The 26,948-nt window shown below is 42.3% G+C and overlaps 1 protein-coding gene across 1 annotated transcript in view; it reads right to left on the bottom strand.

Moving 5' to 3' along the window:
- Positions 1-698: 698 nt before the first annotated feature.
- LOC123936616 (zinc finger protein 705A-like) overlaps positions 699-26,948 on the bottom strand; it is a 31,173-nt gene continuing 4,923 nt past the window's right edge. Inside the window, exons 2-8 of the mRNA XM_045997042.1 lie at positions 20,002-20,283; positions 19,648-19,718; positions 6,069-6,155; positions 4,186-4,312; positions 3,431-3,526; positions 2,846-2,928; positions 699-2,165 (exon numbers count right to left, since the gene is read on the bottom strand). Of these exons, the coding sequence (XP_045852998.1) occupies positions 1,524-2,165; positions 2,846-2,928; positions 3,431-3,526; positions 4,186-4,312; positions 6,069-6,080 (960 nt within the window). The 5' untranslated portion in view covers positions 6,081-6,155; positions 19,648-19,718; positions 20,002-20,283 and the 3' untranslated portion in view covers positions 699-1,523. The remainder of the gene's footprint in view (positions 2,166-2,845; positions 2,929-3,430; positions 3,527-4,185; positions 4,313-6,068; positions 6,156-19,647; positions 19,719-20,001; positions 20,284-26,948) is intronic.

Genomic DNA, 26,948 nt, shown 5'->3' with positions numbered 1-26,948 from the left:
GAACAGCATTGTGGTGTTTTAGCTTACCCACCATCATGCCACACTGCCCAGCTCTGTGGGCCCACATTCCTGGTGCAGCGTAACACAAAGGTTCTCAGAGAATTGTGGTTGCGTGTTCGGACCTCTCTGGGGACTCTAAGACGGACAGACGGGAGCTTTTCTTTGTTTCAGCTTCCTCAGAACTTTCTAGGGGCTGAAGGGCCCCCTGGGTGGCACTGTCAAGAGCATTTCAGTGAAATAAACTAGTAGCTTCTGTCTGGGGAAGGGATCAACCAGAGGGGCCAGAGTCAGGTAGGCAGACCAAAAAGCCTGAGAAGGAAGATGCTGGGACATAACTGAGGGACGAAGGGCGCTGACCGAGTTTCCCCGGGGCATAGGAGGGCTGGAGCAGCCTCATGGTTTACCCTGGTATTTGGGATACTGTGCTTGTGGTTCTACTAGGTGTGGTTTTACTACCAGGCTCATAGCCCAATGAGGAAGCTGTCCGTTGGGGTGACAGTCCTTGCCATGCCACCAGCAGGTACAGAAGGAGCTAGCTGACGGTGGGAAGTTGGAACAGTGGAGCTGATCTCTGTGGAAGGAGCTGTCAGAGGAAGAGGAGACTGTCTTGTTGAGTCTCTAATCTACATACCAAGGAGTGTAGGCTCAAACCCATGTGTTTACAACTGCATAGAGAAAACCAGAACCTCAACAACAGATTTTTCAGCAACAGGGTTTATTAATTATTTACAGGAAATAATGTATTGAAAAAGTTTTACCTTTTCGAAAATTCTGTATTCAATATGCTTAGATCAGCTTTACCTTTTTGTATCTATATGCCACATTTTCCCCATGAATAGTTATTTTTCTCAAAATCTGGAATCACCGGTTACATTGTATGTTAAAGGCTCTAATTTTAGGTTTTTCCCTAGACTTAGTTTCCTGATAGAAAATCTGCCTGAAGTTCCCACCACTGTGATTTCCTGACTGCCATCTCCTCAGGTAAGAAGCTTAATGTTGGCCAGAAAGTAAGCGATCACTGACACTGAGTGCTGTATACAGTCCGAATCTTCACACATGCCCCAAATGCCTCTCTGTGAACAAAGGGTCTCTCATTTCTCTGCAGTAGGAATTACTTGTTGTTCCTCAAGAGCATTCATCCTCTTACATCTTGCATTCGTGTTTATTCAGACTTCATCGCACCTGCTGCCTGGCTGCATGCTGTTCACCGTGATCACAGAGCTGGGGTGCTCCCTTGTGCAGGCCCAATAGTGTGTTTCAGGTTGAGAGCTGTTGCTTAAGACCTCGCCATCCCTTGTATTTACAGAGTGAGTCCTCTCACATCCTTCACGGTTCTGCTGCACAGCTGTCACACACACGGATTTCTTCCATTTAAGCCAGTGTAGGTCCAATGAGGAAGAATGACTGAGGGATCTTCTACGTTGATTACAGACAGTTTCTTCATTGTGCAAGTCCTCCAGAGGTGTGTTTAAATGTTAACGCCGTGGTTGAAGTCTCACCCACATTACATTTATAATACGATGTTATCTAAGGTCAGAATATTTACTAAAGGCATTCATAATTTTCTCTCCATTGTGGGTTCCCTCGTGTCGTCTGAGAGCAGAACACTGACTGAAAGATTTCCCACAAAGCTGACATTCATATGGTTTTTCTCCAGTGTGAGTTCTTTCATGTCGTCTAAGGGCAGAACATTTGCTGAAGGCTTTCCCACACAGGTGACAGTCATATGGCTGCTCTCCAGTGTGCGTTCTCTCGTGCTGTCTGAGGTTGGAGGACTGACTGAAGGCTTTCCCACATAGATGACATTCATATGGTTTCTCTCCAGTGTGAGTTAGATTGTGTTTTCTAAGGTCTGAGCTTTGAATGAAGGCATTCCCACAGATATGGCATTCATATGGTTTCTCTCCAGTGTGAGTCATCTCATGTCTCCTAAGGCTTGAGCAATTACTAAAGGCTTTTCCGCACAGTTGGCACTCACATGATTTACCTCTGGTGTGCATCTGCTTATGTTGATTAAGGTATGACTGGTCACTAAGGGATTTTGGACACTGTTTACTGATACAAGGTGTCTTTTCTGTGTGAGTTAACAAATGTTGAGTCAACACGAAGCCATGAGTGAAATCTTCTTCCAAATCTTTATATTCAAAGGGATCCTCTGGAGTATCCTTTTGGGAAAGAGATGAAAGGTTGTTAGAGTTGGCCTACATATCTGTACATTCTCTTTTCTACACAGAAATCCTAAACTAACCATTCAGTGATAGTCTCCAGTTAAAATCTTGCCAGCGTTACTTGCATACACATGATGTGTTTGTTACTCCCCTGCCTACGTAAGAGTTTTTCTTTTGTAGCATCCCAACTACAGAGCTTATAGATTATATTTCAAAGACTGGGCATGCAATCAGTGTTTATGCAGTTGTCTTTTTTTTACCATCTCAGGTTATGGTTTGGGGGCTCAGATTAATTTGTTCACTAAATTCAAACTAGCCAAAACTTTTTGCTAAAAAAAAAAGTTTAATCCCAACTTAATATGAATTAGGCTATTGTGGGGCGCCTGGGTGGCTCAGTGGGTTAAGCCTCTGCCTTCCACTCAGGTCATGATCCCAGGGTCCTGGGATTGAGCCCCGCATCGGGCTCTCTGCTCAGCGGGGAGCCTGCTTCCTCCTCTCTCTCTGCCTGCTGCTCTGCCTACTTGTGATTTCTCTCTGTCAAATAAATAAATAAGATCTTTGAAAAAAAAAAAAAGAACAAAAAAAAAAAAAAGAATTAGGCTATTGTGCTCAATTATTAATGTCCTATTTCTAGGTCTTTAATTTGGGTGACCAGGGTTACTACTCATGACACTTACCAGTGGCAGGATTGCAGATGTGTCCTTCCTGCTGATATGTTGTGTGGCTATCATTTCTTGTTCTTTAAAGGCACTTCCCCTGCCTGAAATAATTGAAAACATAACAAATAGTCAGAATGGCATTAGGGTAATGAAAATGTTGAAAAGCACCAAGACCCATGTGAGTATGTTTCAAAAACTGGCACTTTGATGGGGCAAATATGTCAAATGAAGGAATACTCTAGGAATACTAATTCACAAAGGTTTTCAGGATTGAATTATGCAAAAATTCTGATGAAGGCAGATTGGGTAGGGAAAGAGAAGAGAAACCTTCAAAGGGGATATTAGGGTAGGAGTGACTGTATGAAAGTTTAACTTCATTTAAGTATATAAATATGCTTTCCCCAAAGCCAGAACAAACACCAGCAAGAGGAAACATGAATTGTGATTGACAAATGCAAGGAATAATGACAACATGTGAAGAATTTTGCCCCAGTTTCTTCTCCAAATTTTAGAAACTCACTCTCTTGACAAAATCTTCAGTTGGTATTTCCAATAACATACAGTGAGCACCTCCTCATCCTGAAGCACAGGTCCCCAGCTTACCTGGGCTCTGGCCTCGAAGAAATCCAGTTCCTTCACTCCACAGCTCTTGTCCTTGCTCCAACTGGAAAATCAAATCTGATCTGCAATGCTGATATCCTGTTCATTGAAAAAAGGTACGTGGATTTTGAATTCTGTACTACTAAAAGTCCTCTCCTTCCCCAAGGCTAATCCTCATTAAGTCCAGGACAGGCAACTGAGGAGGAATAAGGAGAACACAACAAAAACTTGAATGGAGAAAAACACAAATCCAAATATGTGTCGAAATAGTGAAGACCTCTGGATGGTGATGTCCATGCCCAAATTTAAAGACAATGCAGAATCCTCAGTCTTTTCCGAAATGGAGAAATTAAATGTCTCCACAGTGGGTTGAATATTACTTTCAAACAGACACCAAATAAGCCAACAAGAGAAATCAAAGTTCTATTTTTGTCATTGGTCTAGTTTCAACCCTTGAAATAATGACTATGGCAGAGTAATTATTTAGAAAAGGTTTAGTTTGTTTCTGCATTCAGAAATACTGAATTCCCAGTTCTGCTCTGGTTGTTAGAGACCGAGTAGTAACTTCTAGTGGTGTGACAACCTAGATGTAGTAAAATATAAAGAAACAACTTTCTTTCAAGTAAGGTCTATGAAAGACTCAGGGTAGAGAGTGGAGTGGGTATGCGGGTGTGCAGAAGCTGCTCCAGTTACTTGCTGACTGACCCACCACCTTCCTACCCCCCCATCTATGTAAGTGTGTGCGCTGGCAGACTCACCCAGGGACACGAGATGACGTATGTTTTCCAGCATGACATCCCTGAACAGCTTTCGCTGGGATATGTCCAGCAGGGCCCACTCTTCCTTGGTGAAGTCTATAGCCACATCTTCAAAGGTCACTGATTCCTAAAACATCACGGATATTCTGTTTTAGAGCATTCCCTACCGGCAGCCAGAGCGGGAGGGCTGCGATGACCGCACTGAGGAAGAGGGTGGAGGGCTGGGTGTGTAGTGATCAAACTAAGTCTAGGGCTCCTGTCGTTCATTCTCGGTGCAGAACTGGCATCTGCCTTTCAGATACATTACACAGATACAGTCTGAATTAATAAAACTTTACTATAAAGGAATATCACATGAAGTGTGATATTACATAGCCTGGATTTTTTTTTTTTTTTTTTAAGCAACTGGTAATTATGGGGGCACCTGGCTGGATCATTCAGTAGAGCTTGCAACTCTTGATCTCTGGGTCATGAGCTCAGGTCCCAGGTTGGGTATAAAGCCTACTTATTAAAATAAACACAAAGTCTAAAACAAAAACTGGTAATTATATCAGACATAGGATTGTAAAATTGGCACCTGAAAATTCCTAACTAAAACTGATTAACTTCAGTTTTAACTGATTACCTAATTTCTGATTAACTTCAAGTAACTTTACAGACTCAGTATAAGGCAAACATGACTTGCCTCTTTTAAACCATGACACTATTCCCACAGATGAACCTTTAATGACGTGTTAGGCGTACTGAAAGACCCAGTGAACTAACGTATGAAGTTTTTCCTAAGTAAACCTGTATTAAATACAAGCCATTAGTCATTAAAATATCCAAGAACCTTGAAACCATCTCTAGCATTCTTCAGAAATGAACACGTTTCATGGAGAACTTGGTACACACAGTGTAGTCGTGTTCAACTCTGCAGGCTCAGGTGTTCACAATAAGGTGTAAGGTCGGAACAGAAGGTTCAGCAGCACAGGGCAGGAACCTCTGAGACAGCTGTACTGAAGGGCAGTCCTAGCCTGACTGTTCCTGTGTTAAGAGGACTCCTAATTTTCTCTGGACCTTCGACACCAGTTATTACGTGTCTCCTGTCTTGTCCCTCTGCTAAAGGAGAACAGAAGCCTCCGGAATGGTTTTGCTTTATGTAGTTTTTAAAAAGTTTCTGCAAGATCTTAAATTTTACTCTACTATACGCCCTTCTCCTGAATATACAGCCACAATTATGGAGTTAATCCTCCCTATACACTAAGTGCAGTTATCAAATATGAAAAAAGTTAATTACAAAAAAGGTAAAATATGTGAACAGGGGCAAGAAGGGTAATGAAAATTGAGTTATCTTTTTTTAAAAGTTTCCAAAAGTGCAAATATATTCTCTTGAAACTTTAAAGTTGGAAAAATATGAATGATTCCTCCTGCCCTTTCTGGCCTCAACTTCTCTTGCGCTCCCTTCAACACTCCACAGCCCCCACCCAGTACCTGAAACACTGGACTCGGGGAAAGCACCCCCTGACCGGACCACAGTGTTCTCCTTGCTCATCTCTTCAACCACAACCCTTTATGAAAGGATCTTTAGAGCCAACACTATGATCAGTGGGTGGATTATTTCCCAATAAGGATATGGCCTGAGTTAGAGCAAGCAAACTTCTTTCTTCTTTTCTATAAATACACAAGCTTAATGGAAGCTGGGATAAACTACAGGTGTGATACTATGTTACTAGTTATGGAGTTTCTGAATCGTTATAACCATGCTAGAGTCCTGGGGAAATTTCACTGGAACTCAGATCCCTGAGGATTTCCCAACGGCAAGTGAACATTTAAGCCAATAAAATCCGCCCCTCTGATGGCCCTAGGGTGTTATTTCAGCACGAAGAGGCTTCCCTACTCACCAGTGGCTGCATTGTCAGTAACTCAGTTGCCAGGTGTCTTTCTCTGGGTTTTCACTCTCAGACAGTCCAAGCACTAAGCAGGCAAAGCTGAGGATGGAGAAAGAAGCCATGCGATCCCAGTCCTGTGCCCGATTTCCCGTCTCACCTGTCATGAAGCCCCAAACCTTACCTGGGTGTGACCGGCAGCCTACCCAACAAACATGCAGTGCAGCCTACAAGAAATGAAGAGGACTCGCTTCCTCTCCCATGTTCAAAAGACGACAAAAAAAAAAAAAAAAAAGACTAGGACTACAGGTGCTAATAAAAAAACATACAAATTATACAGAGATTTTATGAGTAAGAACATCGAAAGTACTGAGTTATATATGTTAATGAGCCCACAGCATCCCGAGTATTTAATTCCTCCCTGATTCCAAAGCTTAGAAAGCCTAGACTCAGGCCACGTACTGATTTTTGTCTCCATCTGTAGGTAAACATGGAATTTCTCAGATTTCGTTATTCTCATACCCAAGCAGTGGTCCCCCAGCATCCACAGCAGCGTTCGGGAGCCATCCTCCCTTCCTGCTGTCCCTCAGCTCTTTTAGATCTGCTGCCCATGGACGTGGATGCCAAAAAACCAAAGAAGTCTGTGGTATGATAGGGTTCGTCAATTCAAGGACTTATTCCATTTGGAGGGCTCAGTGGCCCTCATTCTGCAAGTCTAGTCCTTAAAAATGCCCTGCATCAGAAAGGAGGAATATGAGTCATAATGTTCCTGTCATTTACTGTCCAAGTCCTTTATTTCAAGGTCGTCCAGATAATACAGAAAGCCTGTGGTTCAGGAGAAAATCTAGTTGCTCTGATTATTTTAATAAAGGGGTAACTGAAGTCCTTGAAATCCTGCTCTGTGTTAATCTTCAGTAGCTGTACTATGCCCGCATTTCATTATCACACACACACGTATGTATATGTACACACATTTACATACATACACACAAATGTGTGAGACACAGTGAGAAAGCATGTATAAATTGTCAACTCTCCCCTAAGACACCAATAATTAGATGTATTTTGTGGGAAAGTTATGATGATGTGTCATAAACAAAGTAGGATTAACTCACCCATTTGTACCTGAGGTCCACAAAAAGAAAAAAAAAGTTGTATCAAATGTGACCCCACTTCGATATTTTATATGTATTCGTTTATTTAATCCTCACAATAAATCTGGTGATTTTATTTACCAGTTTAACAAATGATGTGAACAGAAGAGGTTCAAAAACTTCAATAAGATAACAAAGTTACACAGCTAGGAAATGACCTACTCGTATTTTAATTTTGCTCTGTCTCCTATGAAGAATTCCTTAAGGATCACACGCCACACCTAGGTCTTCGCTGGAATATGGCATCACTTCTGACCTTATCAGTGGCCCTACCATCATTACTCTTTCTTCTCCTCACTGTTTCACAGAAATTACACCCCACACTGTTCTCTGTACATGGGAACCTCTGTGGACTGGCCACTTTTCAAACATCAGGCTTTCCCCCTCTTCATTTTTCCTGCCCACTTTAATCCACACCGACTCATTTCAACAGGCACCTACCAGGACCAGCACTATGTTCCCCGCGCCGTTAACCACTATTAACCACATTTCCCCTCCAAGATCTCAAGAGCAGGTGATTCCACGTACTTGCCTTTCCTGTGACTGTCTCTGACACGCATGGCTAAGTTGCTGATCCCTGTCCGAAACCAGAACTGCTTCTCCAGGGGTTTTCAAATGTGTCTGCCAACTCTAAGTCACTCTTCCATGCTCCCATAAATATTTCAGATCTTCCCCATGCCGACTGATGCTGCACTTTCTCGCCTTTCAAAAGGCGAGATTATTCCCTACTACACATACTGTGCTCGCTTGCCAAGGTCACTGCCACAGAGCAGCACTCACTGAGGGGCTTAAACAATAGAAAATTACTTTCTCACAATTCTGGTGTCACCAGGATTGGTTTCTTCTAACCCCCCCCCACGCCCACCCAACTTAGCTCACAGCCAGCCATCTTCTGTCCCCACATGGCCACCCCTCTGCACTTGTCTGTGACCTAATTCCCTCTTCTTGCAAAGACACTAGTCAGACTAGATTAGGCCGACACTAATGCCCTCATTGTACCTTAATTGACAGTTTTAAGGCCCAATCTCCAAATACACACTGAGGGTCGGACTTCAACATTTGACTTTTGGGAACACAAAATTCAGTCCATAAGAGAGACGAATTATCTAAGGTGACACACTATTCAGTTTTTCATCATAATATCTAAGAATATTCCTACATTCACATCCATTGCTGACTCTTTTCTCCCATTAAATAGAAGTCGTGCTACCTCTAGGTCCAGTGTCTCCGAATGAATTCCTTTGTCTCCTGTTTTGTTGAGAACTGTATTCCTGTTTATAAATTAAATTTCCTTTCCCCAAAACCTGTCCATCTCTCCACAATCAATCCCCCCATCGTTTAAATTCATTGTATCTTATAACTTTAAGCAAAAACTTCCTCTGAACTTATTCTCTCTCCAGTTGCTGCCCTTCTGTCCTCCCTTCACAATCAAACTGGAAGTGTTGTCCTTCCCGCGCTCACATCCTCCTCTCCCTTTCACTTAAAAGGCCACCACTGATTATTTTACAAATACGGATTAACATCACTCATTGTCTCTCTCTCTCCAATAAATCCTTACCTGGAAACAGGAGTTAAACCTTGACCTCATTTTCAGAACTTCTTCCCCTCCGTAATCAGTCCTTCTCCCACGTCCTCTGTGAAGAATTCCTCAGCCCTACTGGAACGTCTCAGGACTTACGGTGAGTGCCCGTTCTTTAACAGCATGTCCTGGCAGGCTCACACATTTCTTCAGTTCCCATTTTTTTCTACTGTTGTCTCTACATTGAAAGTGATCAGTTTCTTATCTGGATTCCCATTTCTGAAGAGATCATTTCTGCTTGCAAAGTTACACCTAAAATGAAGTACTTCTTGAGACAATAACTCTATCCCACCAAATATAGGAATTACTCCTTTGTCTGAATCTTAGTGGCTGGCTCCATCTGAGTACCGACATTTTAAATGCCTTTACCAAACCAACAAATGCACCAGTACTATTTCTAGCCTGGGCACTACTATCATTCTTTGTTTCCATTCCCATCCACAAACTTCCTACCCCATACTCTTTCCACTCCAACTTCAGTTTAAATCTCCATTACACAGATATTTTCATTAAAGTCCAACCAAAATAAGTGTTTCCCCTGCCCTCTGCCTTGACTTAAATAGAACTACCATTTTTTTCAAGTCACCCACGGAGTTTGTTACAGATTTATTTTTATTTATGCTGTCCTCTAAAAGACCTAAATGCAGAAAAATCTACCTATGAATGGTAGAATTAGGCAAGTTTCTCTGTGACCACTACATCTGAATGATAAAAGAGAGAAATTCCATGTCCATGATAAGAAACCTGTTCCCAAGTGCCTACAGTCAGATAAACCATCACTTCCTGATTATAAATTTCTCCCTGAAATACAGAAGTCTGTCTTCCCTCATAAAAATTCTATCCAGTACTTACCCAAACCCAAACAGATGGAAAAGCGAAGGAAGCCAACTCTTTGATGTGTAGCTACCACACAAAGGACCTCAGAGTTTCTTTCTCTACATAAATCACACTTTTGATGGTGATTTATCTTTATAAGCAGTTGATAACCTCATCAGTGACATAAATCAAAGGATACACCCTGGTCAGTCTGGATGCCAGTCAGTATAAACCTAATTGAGCCAAGCCTTTCTAACAAAATCCTTTCGGATTTTCGGATTCGGTAAATCCTATAGATGCAATTAAGGAAAATAGATCATGCCCTTTCTTTTGTCTAATGATGTTTTTTAGAGTTGTTTTAGGTTCATCACTAACTGAGCAGAAAATACAGACAGTTCCGATACACCTCCTATCCCCACAAAAGAACAGCCTCCCCCAGACTGGTACATTTGTTAGAACTGATGAACCTACACTGAAACATCACCACCTCAAGTCCTGGTTTACAGTACTGTTCACTCTCGTGCTCTGAAATGTATAATGACATATATGCACCTTTACGGCACCGTCAGAGTGTTTTCACTGCTCTAAAAATCCTCTGTGCTCTGCCTAGTCATCCCTGCCCACCCCCTCAACCCCTGGCCACCACTGAATGTTTTACCGTCTTCTAGTTGCACTTTTCTAGAATGTCATAGTTGGGATCACACAGTATGTACTTTTCAGACTGGCTTCTTTTACTTAGTAACAGGCATTTAAGGTTCCTCCATGTGTTTCCACTGGCTTGACAGCTCATTTCTTTTTACCACTGAATAATATTCTAGCATTTAGATATACCATGTTTGTTTATTCATCCCCCACTGAAGGACATCTGGGTTGCTTCCATGTTTTGGCAATTATGAATAAAGCTGCATCCACGTGGAAGTTTTTGTGTGGTCGTATGTATTCCAACTCATTTAGATAAACAGCGAGAAAGAAGCATGACTGCTGGATCACGTGGTAATAAGTTTAATTTTATAAAAAGCTGCCCAACTGTCTTCCAAAGTGGCTGCACCAGTTTGCTTTCCTACCAGCAATGAATCAGAGCTCCTGGTGCTCTGCATCCATACCAGCATTTGGTGGTCTCAGTATTTTGGATTTTCCCCATTCTAATGGCACACAGTAGGTGTTATTGTTTTTGTTTTGTGCATTTCACCGACGTATGACGCTGAGCATATTTCAAGGGCTTGTTTTCTATCTGTATCTTCTTTGGTAAGGTGGCTGTTGAGATCTTTTGCCCATTTTTTAATGGAGTTGATAATTTTCTTGTTGATTTTTAAAATATTTTATATATTATGAGTAAGTCCTTTATCAGATGTGTTTTGCAAATATTTTCTCCCAGCTTGTGGCTTGTCTTCTCACTTTTTTGACAGCATTTTTCACAAAGCAGAAGTCTCTGATTTTAATCCAGTTCACTTATCAGTTACTTCTTCCATGGATCTTGCCTTTGATGTTACAGTTAAAAAGTCATTGCCAAACTTAAGGTCACCTTGATTTTTTCCAGTGTTTTCTTCTAGGAGTTTGATAGTTTAGAAATGTTATGTGTTTTGAGTTAAATTTTTAAGAGTATTAAGGTCTGCGTGTAGATTCAGTTTTGTTTTGTGTATTGATTTCCAGTTGTTACCTGCTCCCTCATTGTTGAAAATACTTTCACTGTATTATTTTTGCCCCTTTGTCAAATATCAGTTTACGGTATTTGTGTGGGTATGCTTCTCGGCTCCCTATTGTGTTTCACTGACCTAGCTGCCTGTTTCACCAATAGATTATATCCTCTAATTCTTCATCCTTCCAAAGATCTCAAAAGCAACCTTTATCTCTTTTCCCAGAGGCCTCACCATTTGGTGGACTTTGGTAGTTTTGGGAAACAATGGAAAAAAGCTAAAGCCAAGAGCTCTATCCTGCTCTTTATTTATTTATTTAGATTTTAATTATTTTCGAGACAGAGCATGCATGAGCAAGGGGCAGGGGCAAAGGGAGAGTCCCAAGGAGATCCCATGCTATGCACAGAGCCAAAGGCGTGGCTTGATCTCATAACCTGAGCTGAAACCAAGAGTCAGTTGCTTAACTGAGTGAGCCATCCAGGTACCCCTCCTGCTGTCTGTCTGTTTGTCTATTTATCTGTTTATCTATTTAACAGAGAGAGAGGAGGAGGAAGGAGGCTCCTCACTGAGCAAAGAGCCTGATGCAGGGCTTGATCCCAGGACCTTGAGATCATGACCCGAGCCGAAGGCATAACCCACTGAGCCTCCCAGGCGCCCCTCCTGCTCTTTATTTTTAAGAGGCCTTGTGCTCTGACAACTCTCAGACTGTGAGCACTATGGTGACTCCAAATAAGAGAAATACTTACACTTAAAATACATGCAGGTATCTAGAGTGTGACATTTTACTACCAAGAATTAGAAAAAGAATTCAGCACAGGTCTCCGTCAGATTTCTCTGACTCATGCCAAAGAACTCTAATACCCTAAGCTTCAAAATATTAGGGCCTCCTAGAATAAATTATATAGCTTCATTACTGGTTTTTCTATAAATAGGATGTCCTTTGTTTTTGAAAAGAAAAGTTTCAAAGAATTAGGATGTATCTTAACATATATTGAGATCTAGAGATATAAAAGAACAAGTTGTTTTGGAAGAGAAATCATTCAGTATATATTTTAAATATAAGCATCTGATTTAGAAAAAGTTGTCACGGACATCCTTGTTATCATTCTCACTGCCGCCATCATCAAATGCTGGTGTACTAAGACCAAAAGAATGTCGAACCAGGTTCTCCTGAGGCCATATGCTCCAGAGGGCCAAGGCTCTCGTCTCAGCCTGCTAGAGCCCCAGCCAGGCTCCCCTATATACTGGGTGATGTACAGATTGAGAGATGGCCCTGACTCCTTCGTAGGACTACTGAGATGCAAAAATGGGTTAATGAGTATAGTCTGCACAGGAGTCTGCTGTAATGATGTCTGGGGCAATACAGGCAAACTGCAGCTAAGTACAAGGGCTCAGAGAGTTTGCGCTACATCTGTGAACCGCTCTCCACAGCTCATGTTTTTACATCTGTTGTCTTACACGTATGTCTGTCTTTCATAGTCTTTTGGATAGATGGATCTTCTGTAGAAATATAAGCCATGGGGTGCCTGCGTGGCTCAGTGGATTGGGCCGCTGCTTTCCGCTCAGGTCATGATCCCAGAGTCCTGGGATCAAGCCCCGCGTCAGGCTCTCCCAACGAGTCTGCTTCTCCCTCTCTCTCTGCCTGCCTGTCTGCCTACTTGTGATCTCTCTGTCAAATAAATAAATAAAATCTTTAAAAAAAAGGAAGAAACATAAGCCAGTAACAGTGAACTGTTTACACACAGGAAACAGTATAAAAACAAAATGAAAAGTACATTATATTCTACACTAAACATGCTGACAATTCCACGGTACAATCTCTTGGGCACAATTAAATAAAGTAGGCACAGTGCAACAGTGAGGACGACAACAATCTAACATGAACTTACGGGGCCCCTGACTCACACCAATCACAATCCTCACAGAGTGAGAGTCCCCTGGAGAATGTGGACGTGAGAAGATGACCCAGCAGTCCTTCCTTTCCATCTAGTAGGAGGGACATGAGGAGTCTGCATTTTGGCAAGTACACCTGGGATGGTGCTGTGGACTGTGGAGCGGAACCCTGAAAAGTGTGAGGAAGTGGCTAATAAGCTAGAGACAAATTCTTAATATGGGCTCAGGTCCCTAATCTGACACGGCCTGATTCACCTCCTCAGAGTCACTCACTCATCCCAGGCTGCACAGAAATCATCTGCCTTATGGGCTTGCCCCATTCGTGGGCCACGCGCCCCCTCAGCGCGTGCCAGCTCACTGTCTCAGCCACGAACAGCCCTTTTACTAAACGGCCCTCCCATCCCCAACGTGGCAATCTTAACTTCCTTACTCTGTAAGAAGCTGCTTACATATCATACCTCCTTTGAAGGGTATGATCCTCTTCCCTGAACATTTAATCTAATGTTGGAGCCAAACCTCCCCGTTTTCCTAGCAGGGCACGTAGGACACTTCCCTGCAACAGCCAGCTTGACTGTCTCCTCCTCTGGACTGTGTGAACTTAGGGGAGCAAGGATAACACCTGTCTCAGGCTCAGCACTGTACTAGAGTCTCTTTAAACTGTATGGGATACAGAGATTCAGTGAATGTAAAAAAGCAGTGTAAGAGCAATTTACCATCGAAACAAAGTCCTCTGTTTTAGATACATCAAATGTAGGGCCAAACCTCAGTGCTCTGGTGGCACTATTCTTGCTCAGCCTTCTACCAGAAGCGAATTGTAATCTCCGAACTGAAACACAAAGTGATGCAACTACTTTCTATCCTACAGCAGTTTAACAATGAAGGCCTCCAGAGTGCAGGCTCAGGATCCAGGGTCTTGCCACCTAGTAGACTAGCCCGCTTCTGAGCTGGTGATAAGTCCTCTTTTGAGAACTTGTGAGGGTTTTTTGGTTTTGTTTTGTTTTTTTCCCTCCTCCAATTCAATGGAATTGGGTTTGGTTTGCAAACTGATTTAAGTACAGGAAATACCTGAATGGACTTAAGCTCAGAGGTCTTCCTAGGATCTACAGAGCTGTCTTAGAGCTGCTGTCAATCAAGCGAGCCTCAGAAAGTGGCTGGGAGACCGGTGGAGGCTGTCTCACTACCGCACTGGCGGATGGATTCTCTGCAGCCCGTGTGCGCGGACGGGCCCTCCATGCTACAGTAGAACTGGAGAATCCACCCCGTATTCCGTGGAGCTGCCTTGGACATATGACGATGCAGTGCCACCTGGGAGGGAATGCTGGATAAACAGGAGCACATTCTCCTGCATGCTTTACCATGAAATTCTTGGGCTTTTTTTAGATTCAGAAATATTTAAGTAAGGATTTACTATTACACAGTGACGACTTACCATTGAGAAAGCATTTTCTACAGACAAGTAAATATAAATGCTTGAACATTCTCTGGAGAGCTCAATAGAAGTATAACTTTTAAATCTGGTTTTAGTAAAACTGTTTTTAAAAACACAAATTAGGGGGCACCTGGGTGGCTCAGTGGGTTAAGCCTCTGCCTTCGGCTCAGGTCATGATCTCAGGGTCCTGGGATTGAGCCCCGCATCGGGCCCTCTGCTCAGCGGGGAGCCTGCTTCCTCCTCTCTCTCTGCCTGCCTCTCTGCCTGGTTGTGATTTCTCTCTGTCAAATAAATAAAAAATTAAAAAAAAAAAAAACTTAAAAAAAAAAAAATTAGGGGGTGCCTGGGTGGCTCGGTCAAGCCCCATACAGAGCTCCCTGCTCGGCGGGTAGCCTGCTTCTCCCTCTCCCACTCCCCCTGCTTGTGTTTCCTCTCTCGCTGTGTCTCTGTCAGATAATAAATAAAATCTTTAAAAAAAGCAACAACACATACATTAGTATTAGTATGCTATACTGTTCTTTTGTGGATTTTTTTTTTTTTTTTAAGATTTTATTTGACAGAGCACAAGCAGGGGGAGTGGCAGCAGCAGAGGCAGAAGCAGGCTCCCCACCGAGCAGGGAGCCCGATGCAGGACTCAGTCCCAGGACCCTGGGATCATGACCTGAGCTGCAAGCAGATGCTTAACTGACTGAGCAACCCAGGCGCCCCATGGCTGTTATTTCTATGAAAAGCAAATTTCCTTGGTCAAATTAGGTAGATGCAAATTCTGTTCTTGCTGTTATCTTATATTCAACAAATAAATGTTACTGTTCCAGTATTGTTGCTGCAGTAATGCCTTCAGAGTTCCAAAAGATTTGTTGTATTAAGATCGAGAGCGGGGCGCCTGGGTGGCTCAGTGGGTTAAAGCCTCTGCCTTCGGCTCAGGTCATGATCTCAGGGTCCTGGGATCGAGCCCCACATCGGGCTCTCTGCTCGGCTTGGAGCCTGCTTCCTCCTCTCTCTCTGCCTGCCTCTCTGCCTACTTGTGATCTCTGCCTGTCAAATAAATAAAATCTTAAAAAAAAAAAAGTAAAAGGAAGCTATGATGACAATGTCTCATTAAACAGAAAATATCAGTAAAGAGGGGCACCTGGCTGGCTCAGTCAGTGGAGCCTGCGACTCTTAACCGGGGTCGTGAGTTTGAGCCCCACACTGGGTGTACAGAGTACATAAAATTTAAGAAAAAAGAAAAAAAAAAAAAAAGATCGAGAGCAACTGCCCTCACATATTCCAGGTAATTCAAGTCACTTGGATCAATCTGTTGGATTGCTAGATCAATTATTATATTTCTCATCAATCTATATATACTTTACTAAATAAAATTTCTGAGGCCACTGCCTTTATTCAATGCCTTGGGAAACTTATCAATAAATCTTAAGTGGAGGTTTAATGGACACCAGGTAAAATTCTGTGAACTCTTAATGTGCCCAGTCAGCCTCACAAAACAGTAACGTGTTATGACTTCCGTTATTATGAAGAACCGTGGCACACGTCCCGGAAAGCACGTGTCAGGCACGTCACAGTAAAAACTGGTGGTGAATGTCTTCCTGGGGGAGTCCCACAGAATCAGCAGCTTTAGACTGGAGTGAGTGAGGGCGCCATGTTATTCTTACTTCCTGGACGCAGTAAAAGAAGGCAGAGGGAAGCCAACTATCCAAGAAATGTCAACTGTCCATTCCGTTCCCCACTTCCTGGCCACTGCTTCCAAGCCGGCACTGGAAAAGGCTGTGAGGTGCTCAGGTGTCCAAGTGCGCTCTTTTCATATTTGGGACTTGTATTACAGTTCCCTCTGACAGTGCCTCCTTTTCACAACCCTGGAGTCTGGAGTGTAGATGCATTCCCTTTCTGTTCTGGCATGGAGTAGAGCCCACCTTTCCTTTGTCTGAGCTAGGAAATGGCACTGTCCAGGTTCAGGATATTTTCTTCCCATCGTTCAGACAAGTAACTTATAATTAAGAACAGAAATAGCTGCATCCTTCTTCCTTAGATCAGCCGTCCAGTAACTTCTCCTTTGCTGAATTTAAACTGACCATAGTGTTCACTTTTACTTAAAATAAAGTCTGATTTGGACTACCGTCCACCCGTTCTCAAGCACCTTCATTCTGCATCAGGGAGATTTCCAGTCATTAAGCTGTGGAACATAGAATACGTCCAAAGAAGCCTACATGATCCATACCTAGTGACTGAGGGGGAAAATAACTTAGAGAAACGTGTAAGGGTTGAAGAGGCTGGACCACTTAAACTGTGGAGATCTGCCGTGGCGGCATCCCAGAATTCCATCAAGAATGGATCAATGCTAGGGGTGCCTGGGTGGCTCAGTGGGTTAAAGCCTCTGCCTTCTGCTCAGGTCATGATCTCAGAGTCCTGGGATCGAGCCCCGCATAGGGCTCTCTGCTCGGCAGGGAGCCTGTCTCCTCCTCTCTCTCTGCCTGCCTCTCCGACTACTTGTGATTTCTGTCTAATAAATCTAAAAAAAAAAAAAAAGAATGGATCAATGCTAGACGCACCTAACTAAACAGGCCTGATGCTAATACTGCAGCAAGAAAGTCATCCACAGGCAGGGTTTTCCCCAGGTCCTGATTGTGCAGAATCATGGAGCTTCATTCACCATCACTGAGATCTACCTTGGGCAGCAGAGAAGACACTCGTAGTTCATCCCTTCTCAAGCAAATGGAACAGCTGTGACAGCTGGTTTCAGAAGGCAGCAGGTTCCTGTTTCTAGACTCTATTCCTCCCAACTATAAGAAGTGGGGTCCACTCAAGAGGTCACTGAGGCAGAGGTAGGAGCTACCCTAATTGGCTTCCTTAAAAGGTAAGACAACATCCCAGTTCTTTCTCAGTTCTACCATTATACTCCTATCCTGGAGCAACAAGGACAGTTACTAATTTTTTAATATGTTCCTTCAATCCCTCTGGTAGTTATGCTTGACTTAGCATGCACTGGTTCCCAAGAGTTGCTTATAAAATATTCAGGGGTTTTGTAAATTGGATGGTACGCCCTTGTTAGCTTGAGTTTTGTCAGTATACAAGGAAACCAGCAAATGATATAAATCAAGACTGTTTCAGAGAGTCAGTTAACTACTGCACGACTGCCAGAAGCCACTGACCTCTATGTTTCCCTTTCCAACAGGACCACAGAATGTGGACTCTTGCCTCCATTAGCATTCTCTTGAGAGAACACTAATTTCCTCCATCATTTAGTATTCATACGGAATCTTGTATATCTGACTTAAAATTGAGAACATTACCTTAAAAATAACATGCTTGGGGTGCCTGGGTGGCTCTGTGGGTTAAAGCCTCTGCCTTCGGCTCAGGTCATGATCTCAGGGTCCTGGGATCGAGCCCCGCATCTGGCTCTCTGCTCAGCAGGGAGCCTGCTTCCTCCTCTCTCTCTGCCTGCCTCTCTGCCTACTTGTGATCTCTGTCAAATAAATAAATAAAATCTTTAAAAAAAAATGCTTTATGATTTCTAAAACAAACACATTTGTTTAAAAAGTATTTCACATTTCTGTAAAAGTTAGCACTGTGGTCCCTAGCCCAGAACTCCCATTCCAGCAGGGGTGTCCATTCCCAGACTGTAAGCCTGAAGGTTCTCTTGAACTCGCTCGCATCTTGCAGCCCCGCTCTGTGCGAAGTCTGTGGATGACTCACAGGCGAAGAAGCCATCTGCCCCAGTACACCATCAATACTGACCACATATTAGGTGACAGGTGTTCACTTATGGTCTTGCCATTTACTCGGAAGACCCTTTATCACCTTCACCTTTCCTCTCAGGAAACTGGTCTGGATAGGATTCACGTGACCTGACAAAACCCAGAGAGCATATCATTCATTGGCTCATATTTATCTGGTTCAAAAACCTGTTCCCTGACCAGTTTATGATGAGTTATGTCTTCTCATGGCTTCAAACGCCTCTGAAAAATAGCAACTCCGGAGGATAAATGATTTGGCAGGAAGGGAAAGGACAAAAAAGGATGCAGGGTGTGTAAGTAAGGGCGGTGAGAAGTGGGACTGAGTCATTTTGTGGCTTCACCTCCGCCCTTCAATAGATGAGTTTGGGCTGGATTAAAGGGGACCAGAGAACTTTCTGCAGAAGAGCCTTGGCATCCTCTCTCCTGACATGGGATACGGACTTCCAGGAACCTGAGGGTTTGGGGTCTGGGCATCTCAGAAGACAGAGAAGACGTGAGGGGTAGAGGGAAATCTGCACATTGGAGTACTTGGCTCAAATGGCTGCAGCGAATCCATCCTTTCTAGTTGAGACAGTACTTGGGTTGAGACCATTCACTCATACTGAGTTTCCAAAGCTTCTGAAGACGCTGGACTACTGCCTGTAGGAATTCATCTGCTGAGAAGGAGTTCACCAGTTTCAGGTTCTGGAATCTACCAACTTCACAGAGGGTCCATCATGAGCCCCTTATCTGACACCTAAGGAAATGTCCACCACTTCCAGGAAATACAGAGCCTTCAGCCTGGACAAGGTCACCACCTGCCTGTCACTGATGGCAGGAACAGCTTCCAAGCCACAGTTGTGTTGGAAGAGGAGTGAAGAGCGATCACTTTCCTCGAAGATCCATGACTTTGAAATTTGAGGGTTGTGCAGCTCCAGGTTTGTCAGGAATTGGGGAGTGTGGGTGACTGCGAGTTTCCTCAAGCGTGTAACATGCAACTACAGTCGGGTGGGGGCACCTCCTCCCAACTTCCTTTCACCAAAGCTGGAGTGACTTCAGATGGATGCTGCAGCTCCCACACTGTGAGCAGCGCCCCGCACTCAGTGACAAGAACCCTGATCCCACGTATCGCCAGGAGAGAAGCCTTACCTGCGATAACCAAACATTATCATGCTCAAAGGACTAAAATCTACTGACCTCAACCTGAATCGGACAGCGGAATGATGAATGTTCAGGGCTCTTGAACAGCATCAAAGCTCCAACGAGCCACCATGTATAGACCTCCGAGAAGGCCAGCATGGGTTCTGTGTAAGAACTGCCATCCATATAAAGCGGATACCCTCAAGCATTTTCCCAAATACGAGTCCACACATACATACCCTGTAAGGTGTCAGGTACATGTCTCCATAGTGCAGAATGCTCAACTAGCATCTTCCAAAGCTTACAAACTCTGCAGAGGAAGAAAACCGACATTCACCTCCAAAGCTGATGAGAGCACCCACAGTTTCACACCTGGCCCCTTGCTGTCGTCTTCCATGGCTACGAGGCCAGAAAATGGGTGGATATCCTGTCCCCACTGTGCCCTCAGCTCTTGCACCGGTATTTTCCCTTTTAGGGCACTTGGACTGGGCCCTATGGCTCCATACCCCTCCGACACCCGCCTTTTCCCTGGGCTTTGAGGTCCTTGCCTTCAGAACAGTGAGAACACCCCTCCTCTGGACACGGGTCCATACCTGGAAATCTGACTCTCTTCTGTAATGCACAGAAATGAGAATGTCTTCAGCATCACAGAGCTAAGCAGTGCCAAGGTGATAACCAAACTTCGCTCTCTGCCCGCTGTATGCATGTACTGTGATGAAGAAACTGAATCTTTTGACTTCTTGGGTGAGCTGAAGGGTCTGAGGAAGTGGAGAATGGTTTAAATGTCTGGAGAGGTGAAAGCTGGATTCTGGGCACTGTATCCTCTTATTTTCCTCTGAGTCACCCAATGGAGAAGACAGAGCTTTGATTCAGATCTGAAAGAGAAACCATACATTAATGCGAGGATCTGGTAACTGGGGAAAGGTACCAACATCCAGGACACTCAACGATGCCTGAAATACACTCTATAAAATATGGTTTACCAACAGAGTTATACAGAACATACGGGAGAATCCAAGGGGAGAGAAGGGAAATCCAGGGAAGCTAATGTCACACTGGTTAGGGGATTATGTTAGGTTTTGCCTTCAAGGCAAATTTAGATTGAAATGTAAAATTATGTTTTACATTTAGAGTTTTTCTTCAAAGAAAATATAGGGATATGTAGGGAATCCCTATCCACATGAAATAGGAAAGTCCTATGAGTGGGAAGGAAGACTTTACTTGGTTATCACTGTGTTTTGTCCATGTTTCCAAGTGGTACACATCAAAGGTCATGAGTGGATGAAAACCGTAAATAAAAAAGCAGCTTCTCGGTAGCTGGTATTTCTTAGATTATGGAAAATCCCACAAACGTTTGAAATGTCCTGTGTTAAACAGTCATCATTTTGAGCCAGGAAGAGGTCCTGACATGTATTTCTCTGCAAACTACAATTATGAATTCATAGGGTTTAAGGAGAGTTCAACTCAATGAAAATGGCATGAAAAAAATAACACAGTTAACTATTAAAAAAGGGAGAGGAAGGAGTGAGAAAATAAATGAATATTACTATTCAAAGAATCCTTTGCCTTGGAGCAAAACATTTAAGAATTATCCGATAATTTTAGTAATGGATAAACAACAAATTATTAAAAACCTTAAAAGTAGGAGAGCCTGGGGGGCTCAGTTCATTAAACATCTGCCTTCAGCTAGGTCATGATCCCAGAAGAGTCGGGCTCCCTACTCAGTAGGGAGCCTCCTTTTCCTTCGCCCTCTGCCTGCTGCTCTCCCTTTCTCTCTCTCTCTGTCAAATAAATAAAAATCTTAAAAAAAAAAAAAAAAAAAACAAAAAACCAAACCTTAAAAACAGGACTTCAAAGCAGAATTATAAGGATGGAAGAGATTACAAGGAAGAAGGAAAAATGACTTGGCAAAGCTCCCAAACTTCCAAAAATAAAGCTCATTTAGAAGAGACCACACTGGGAGGTACACAGAAGAAAAGAGGCACTGCCGCAACCCCACTCATCAATGCTGCTGACAGGCTTAAAATGAGCAAAAGAGAAAAGGATTAAGTAAAAGTCATTCAAAGCTGTGAAAAACAAGCCCACGCACAACCTATGAAATCTGTGTTACTGGTAAAGACTACAAAGGAAATGATAACGACAAAAAATAATTTCATAAGTTCAACAAAAAAGTATTAAAGCGTATAAAAAAGAAGTCATGAGTTTGTGGAAATGCAGTTTGGAAAATCACATGTAAAGCCTACAAAATAAAAGTGCCCCCAAGAGTCTGTAATTCAAACATGAATGATTTGAGGATCATTGTAAGAACTCAAGTGAGATATGAGATGATATTCAGTGAACAAAATGTGATCATGAAGAAGGCCTACAAAATCTTTAGGGGAACCAGCTGTGACCCTTAATCTTATAACCAAGTGAACTCTTCCTCAACTCTCACGAGATGGAGTTAGAGAAGATTTGTAAGTATAATACACAGATGAATCCGCAATAATTTAACTAGTGGCACGGAGACTGTGCCAAAGAGAAAAAAAGGACACACGCTACTTAATATTTTTAGAGCACTGCTAAACATTAAGATTTCCCAACCCTTTCCGCATTATTTGGACATAGCTGCTTAGTTCTGAATACAACATTCATTTCCTCCTACCAAAACCACGTTCTCCAACAAATCCGCCAATAAAATGACTGATATCCATACCCATTCACCTGTCTTTCCTTCCGTTTCAGAGCTGCAGTCTGGAAAAATGATGTTATTAAGTGAGCTCCCTAGACTCCCAACACCAGTGATGGGCCAGACTATTCTAGGTGCTAGGGAGATAAAAGTTTACAAGTTAACATAACCAAAACAGTCCTCCTTTCTTGCCTCTTACCTTCTAGCAATACACAAATTGGAAAGCAAAGGAACAAAGTACAAGCTTTAAACATGAAGTACAAAATCAAAACAAATGTATCCTTCAAATTAATACTATAATAGAAAAACCTTTCAAATCCAACCTTTCATAATTTTTAACATCTCCCCCCAACCCCAACCTGCCCAGGAACAGCACAGGTCCACAGCACAGGAGTCCCTAAAATTTGGATTTTTGTTTTTGTTTTGAAATTCAGACTTTTGAAACTCAGTCACATGCCAGAGATAAAAAAGCTTGAACATGGGCAGGGTGAGTGCAGGGTTCAGATGGAAACCAGGGTCACGAATAGGTCAATTGATTCCTCTTCTGTAAAAGTTCACTGAAGAGCATGAAGTTTTAGCTCCCAGGCTAGCGAGCAGGGTGCAGCCATCTTCATCTGGCCCATCAGTGCCAAAAGCCTTCAGGGAGCAAAACAGGGACACACAGTGGAGGCTGGAGCCTGGTACACCTAGCCCTGCCCACCCAGCATCCCGGAGAGGCATTTCCACTGAAACAAAAATGGCCTGAGAATCAGCACAGCAGGTCCCTCCCCCAGAGGACTAGAACAAACAGCCAGGTCTCACCAAGTTTATTGATGAGAGAGTGCTGCAAAGCTTCAGCTCTAACGGAAATAGAATCGAGCTTCCTTTTTACTTCTGTTCTTTATTTTTTTCATTTTTTCCTATTTTCCAAGTCCTTTTATTATTATTCTTATTTATATACACCGTATGTGTGTGGGTATATATATTTGCATTCTTTGATTTCATTTTATTTTTTTCTTTTGGATTCTAGATTCTTTTAACAAGCAAACATTTTCTTTTGCTTTTATTGCTTTTGTTTTTTTTGCTTTGTGTTTTTCTTCTTCTTTTTCCTCTTTCTTCACTTTTTTTCTGGAATAAATGACCATAACCCCAAAAAGGAAGAACATGAGGTAGAACTCACAGCCAGGGATTTAATCAACATAAATATAAGTAAGCTGTCTGAACCAGAATTTAAACAATGATTGTAAGGATACAAGCTGGGCCTGAAGAAAGCAAAGAAGACAACAGAGAATCCCTTACTACAGAGACAAAAGAACTAAAATCTAGTCAGGCCAAAATTTAAAATGCTCTAACGGAGATGCAAACACAAATGCAGGTCCTAAAAAGGATGGATGAACCAGAGGAGCAATCAGTGATACAGAAGATGTAATTATGGAAAATAAGCTGAAAATAAGAGGGAAAGAAAGGTAATGGACCATGAAGGCAGACTTACAGAATTCAGTGACTTAGTAAAACTTAGTAACATATGTATCCTAGGAGTCCCAGAAGACAAAGAAAGAGTAAAGGGTCAGAAGGCTTATTTGAACAAATTACAGCTGAAGACTTCCCTAATCTAGGTAAGGACAGAGACATCAAAATCCAAGAAGCACAGAAAACTCCCATTAAATTCAAAAGCTGGCCATCACCAAAGCATATAATAGTTAAATTCACAAAACACACAGATGAGAAAACACACAGTAAGAGAAAAAAGGTCCTTAACCTACAAGGGCAGACAGATCAGGTTCACAGTGGATCTCTCCAGAGAACTGGTAAGGCCAGAAAGCAGTGGAAGGATATATTCAACATGCTGAATAGGACAAATATGCAGCCAAGAATTCCTTACCCAGCAAGGCTGTCATTCAGAATAGGAAGAGAGAGAGATGTCCAGACAGCCAAAAACTAAAGGAGTCTATGACCACTAACCCAGCCCTGCAAAAAATTTTAAGGGGGACTCTCTGAGTGGAGGAAAAAGACCAAAAAGCAACAAAGACTAGAAAGGACACAGAACATCAACAGAAACACCCACTCTACAGGTCACACAATGGCTCTAAATTCCTATCTCTCAATAACCACTCTGAGTGTAAATGGACTAAATTCATCAATCAAAAGACACAGAGTATCAGAATGATTTAAAAAAAAAAACTCACCTACAAGAGACTTAATTTTAGACCCAATGACACCTACAGATTGAAAGTAAGGCAGTGGAGAACCATTTATCATGCTAAGGGTATCAAAAGCTGGTGTAGCAGTCCTTTTATCAAGACAAATTTGATTTTAAGCCAAAGACTGCAGTAAGGGATGAAGAGGGACACTATATGATACTTAAAGGATCCCAACAAGGAGATCTAACAATTAGAAATATTTATGATCCTAACTTGAGAGCAGCCGATTATATAAACCAATTAATAATAAAATTAAAGAAACACATTGATAATAATACAATAATCGTAGGGGACTTTAACACCCCATTCACAGCAATGGACAGATCATCTAAGCAGAAGATCAACAAGGAAACAAGGGTTTTGACACACTGGACCAGATGGACTTCACAGATATACAGAGCATTCCACATTAAAGCAACAAAATACACATTCTTCTCAAGTGCACATGGAACATTCTCCAGAATAGATCACATACTGGGTCACAAATCAGGTGTCAACTGGTACCAAAGATTGGGATTATTCCCTGCATATTTTCAGACTACAATACTTTGGTGAAAGTTGAACTCAATCACAAGAGGAAATTTGGAAGGAAGTCAAACACTTGGAGGTTAACATCCTACTACAGAATGAATGGGTCAACCAGGATATTAAAGAATTTTAAAAATTCATGGAAATGATGAAAACACAACTGTTCAAAACCTTTGGGATGCAGAAAATGCGGTCCTAAGAGGAAAGGAAATAGCAATACAAACCTTTCACAAGAAAGAAGAAAAATCTCAAATATACAAGCTAACCTTACACTTAAAGGAGCTGGAGAAAGAACAGCAAATAAAGCCTAAACCGAACTGGAGACCAGAATTAATAAAGGTTAGATCAGAAGTCAATGAAATAGAAACCAAAAGAACAGCAGAACATATCAACAAAACGAGGAGCTGGTTCTCTGAAAGAATTAATAAGATAGACAAACCCATAGCTGAATCGAAAAGAAAAGAGAAAGGACCCAAATTAATAAAATCATGAAAGAGGAGAGATCACAACAGACACCAAAGAAATACAAACAATTATAAGAATATATTATGAGCAACTATATACCAACATATAGGCAATCTGGAAGAAATGGATACACTCCTAGAAACATGTAAACTACCAAGAACTGAAATAGAAACAGAAAAACTGAACAGAACTGTAACAAGCAACGAAATTGAGCAGTCAGGGTCCTGGGATCGAGTCCTGCATTGGGGTCTCTGCTCGGCAGGGGGCCTGCCTCCCTCTCTCTCTCTCTGCCTGCCTCTCTATCTACTTGTGATCTCTCTGTCAAATAAATAAAATATTAAAAAAAAAAATCTCCCCAAGAGTCCAGGCCACGTGTCTTCCCACAGGAATTCTACCAAACATTTAAAGAACTAATACCTATTCTTCTGAAGCTATTTCAAAAAACAGAAATGGAAGGAAAACCGCCAAACTTGTTCAATAAGGCCAGCAGTACCTTGATCCCCAAACCAGAAAAGACCCCACCAAAAAGGAGACTTACAGACCAATATCCCTGATGAACATGGATGTCAAAAACCAGCCAAGACATTAACCAGTAGGATCCAACCAGTACATTAAAAGGATTATTCACCACATCTAAAGTGGGACTTACTCCTGGGCTGTAAGGGGGTTCAACACTCACAAATCAATCAAGTGAAACAATTAATAACATGAATAAAAGAAAGGACAAGAAGCACGTGATCCTCTCAATAGATACAGAAAAAGCATGTGACAGAGTGCAGCATCCTTGCTTGATTAGAACTGTCCACAGTGCAGGGATAGAGGGAACAGACCTCAATATCATAAAAGCCATATATAAGAAGCCCACCGTGAATATCATTCTCACCACTCTCCCCACTGTTGTTTAACATAGCATTAGAAGTCCTAGCTTCAGCAATCAGAAAACAAAAAGGAATAAAAGGCATTCAGATTGCCAAAGAAGTCAAACTCTCTGTCTTCGCAGATGAAATGATACTTTATGTGGAAAACCCAAAAGACTCCACCCCCAAAATGCTAGAACTCATACAGCAATTCAGCAACATGGCAGGCTATAAAATCAATGCACAGAAATCAGTTGGATTTCTATACACTAACAATGAGACAAAAGAAAGAGAAATTAAGGAATTAAGGAATCGATTATCATTTACAATAACCATACAAAAACCATAATGTAACTGGGAACAGACCTAACCAAAACTACAGAAAACTTATGAAAGAAATTGAGGAAGACACAAAGAAATGGAAGAACATTCCAGGCTCATGGACTGGAAGAACAAATACTTGTTAAAATGCCTATGCTACTCAGAGCAATCTACACACTCAATGCAATCCCTACCAAAATACCATCAGGGGCACCTGGGGTGGCTCAGTGGGTTAATCCTTCTGCCTTCGGCTCAGGCCCTGATCCCGGGGTCCTGAAATCGAGCCCTACATCGGGCTCTCTGCTCAGCAGGGAGCCTGCTTCCCCCTCTCTCTCTGCCTGCCTCTCTGCCTACTTGTGACCTCTATCAAATAAATAAATAAAATCTTAAAAAAAAAACCTACCATCGACATTTCTCAGAGCTGGAACAAATAATCCTAAAACTTGTATGGAAACCAAAAAGGCCCCGAACAGCCAGAGGAATGTTGAAAAAGAAAACCAAGGCTGGTGGCATCACAGTGC

This window comes from Meles meles, chromosome 2 (assembly GCF_922984935.1).
Source record: "Meles meles chromosome 2, mMelMel3.1 paternal haplotype, whole genome shotgun sequence".
Classification (NCBI taxonomy): domain Eukaryota; kingdom Metazoa; phylum Chordata; class Mammalia; order Carnivora; family Mustelidae; genus Meles; species Meles meles.
Note: the sequence above shows the minus strand (reverse complement) of the source record. Positions and strands in the feature narration are given on the sequence as shown.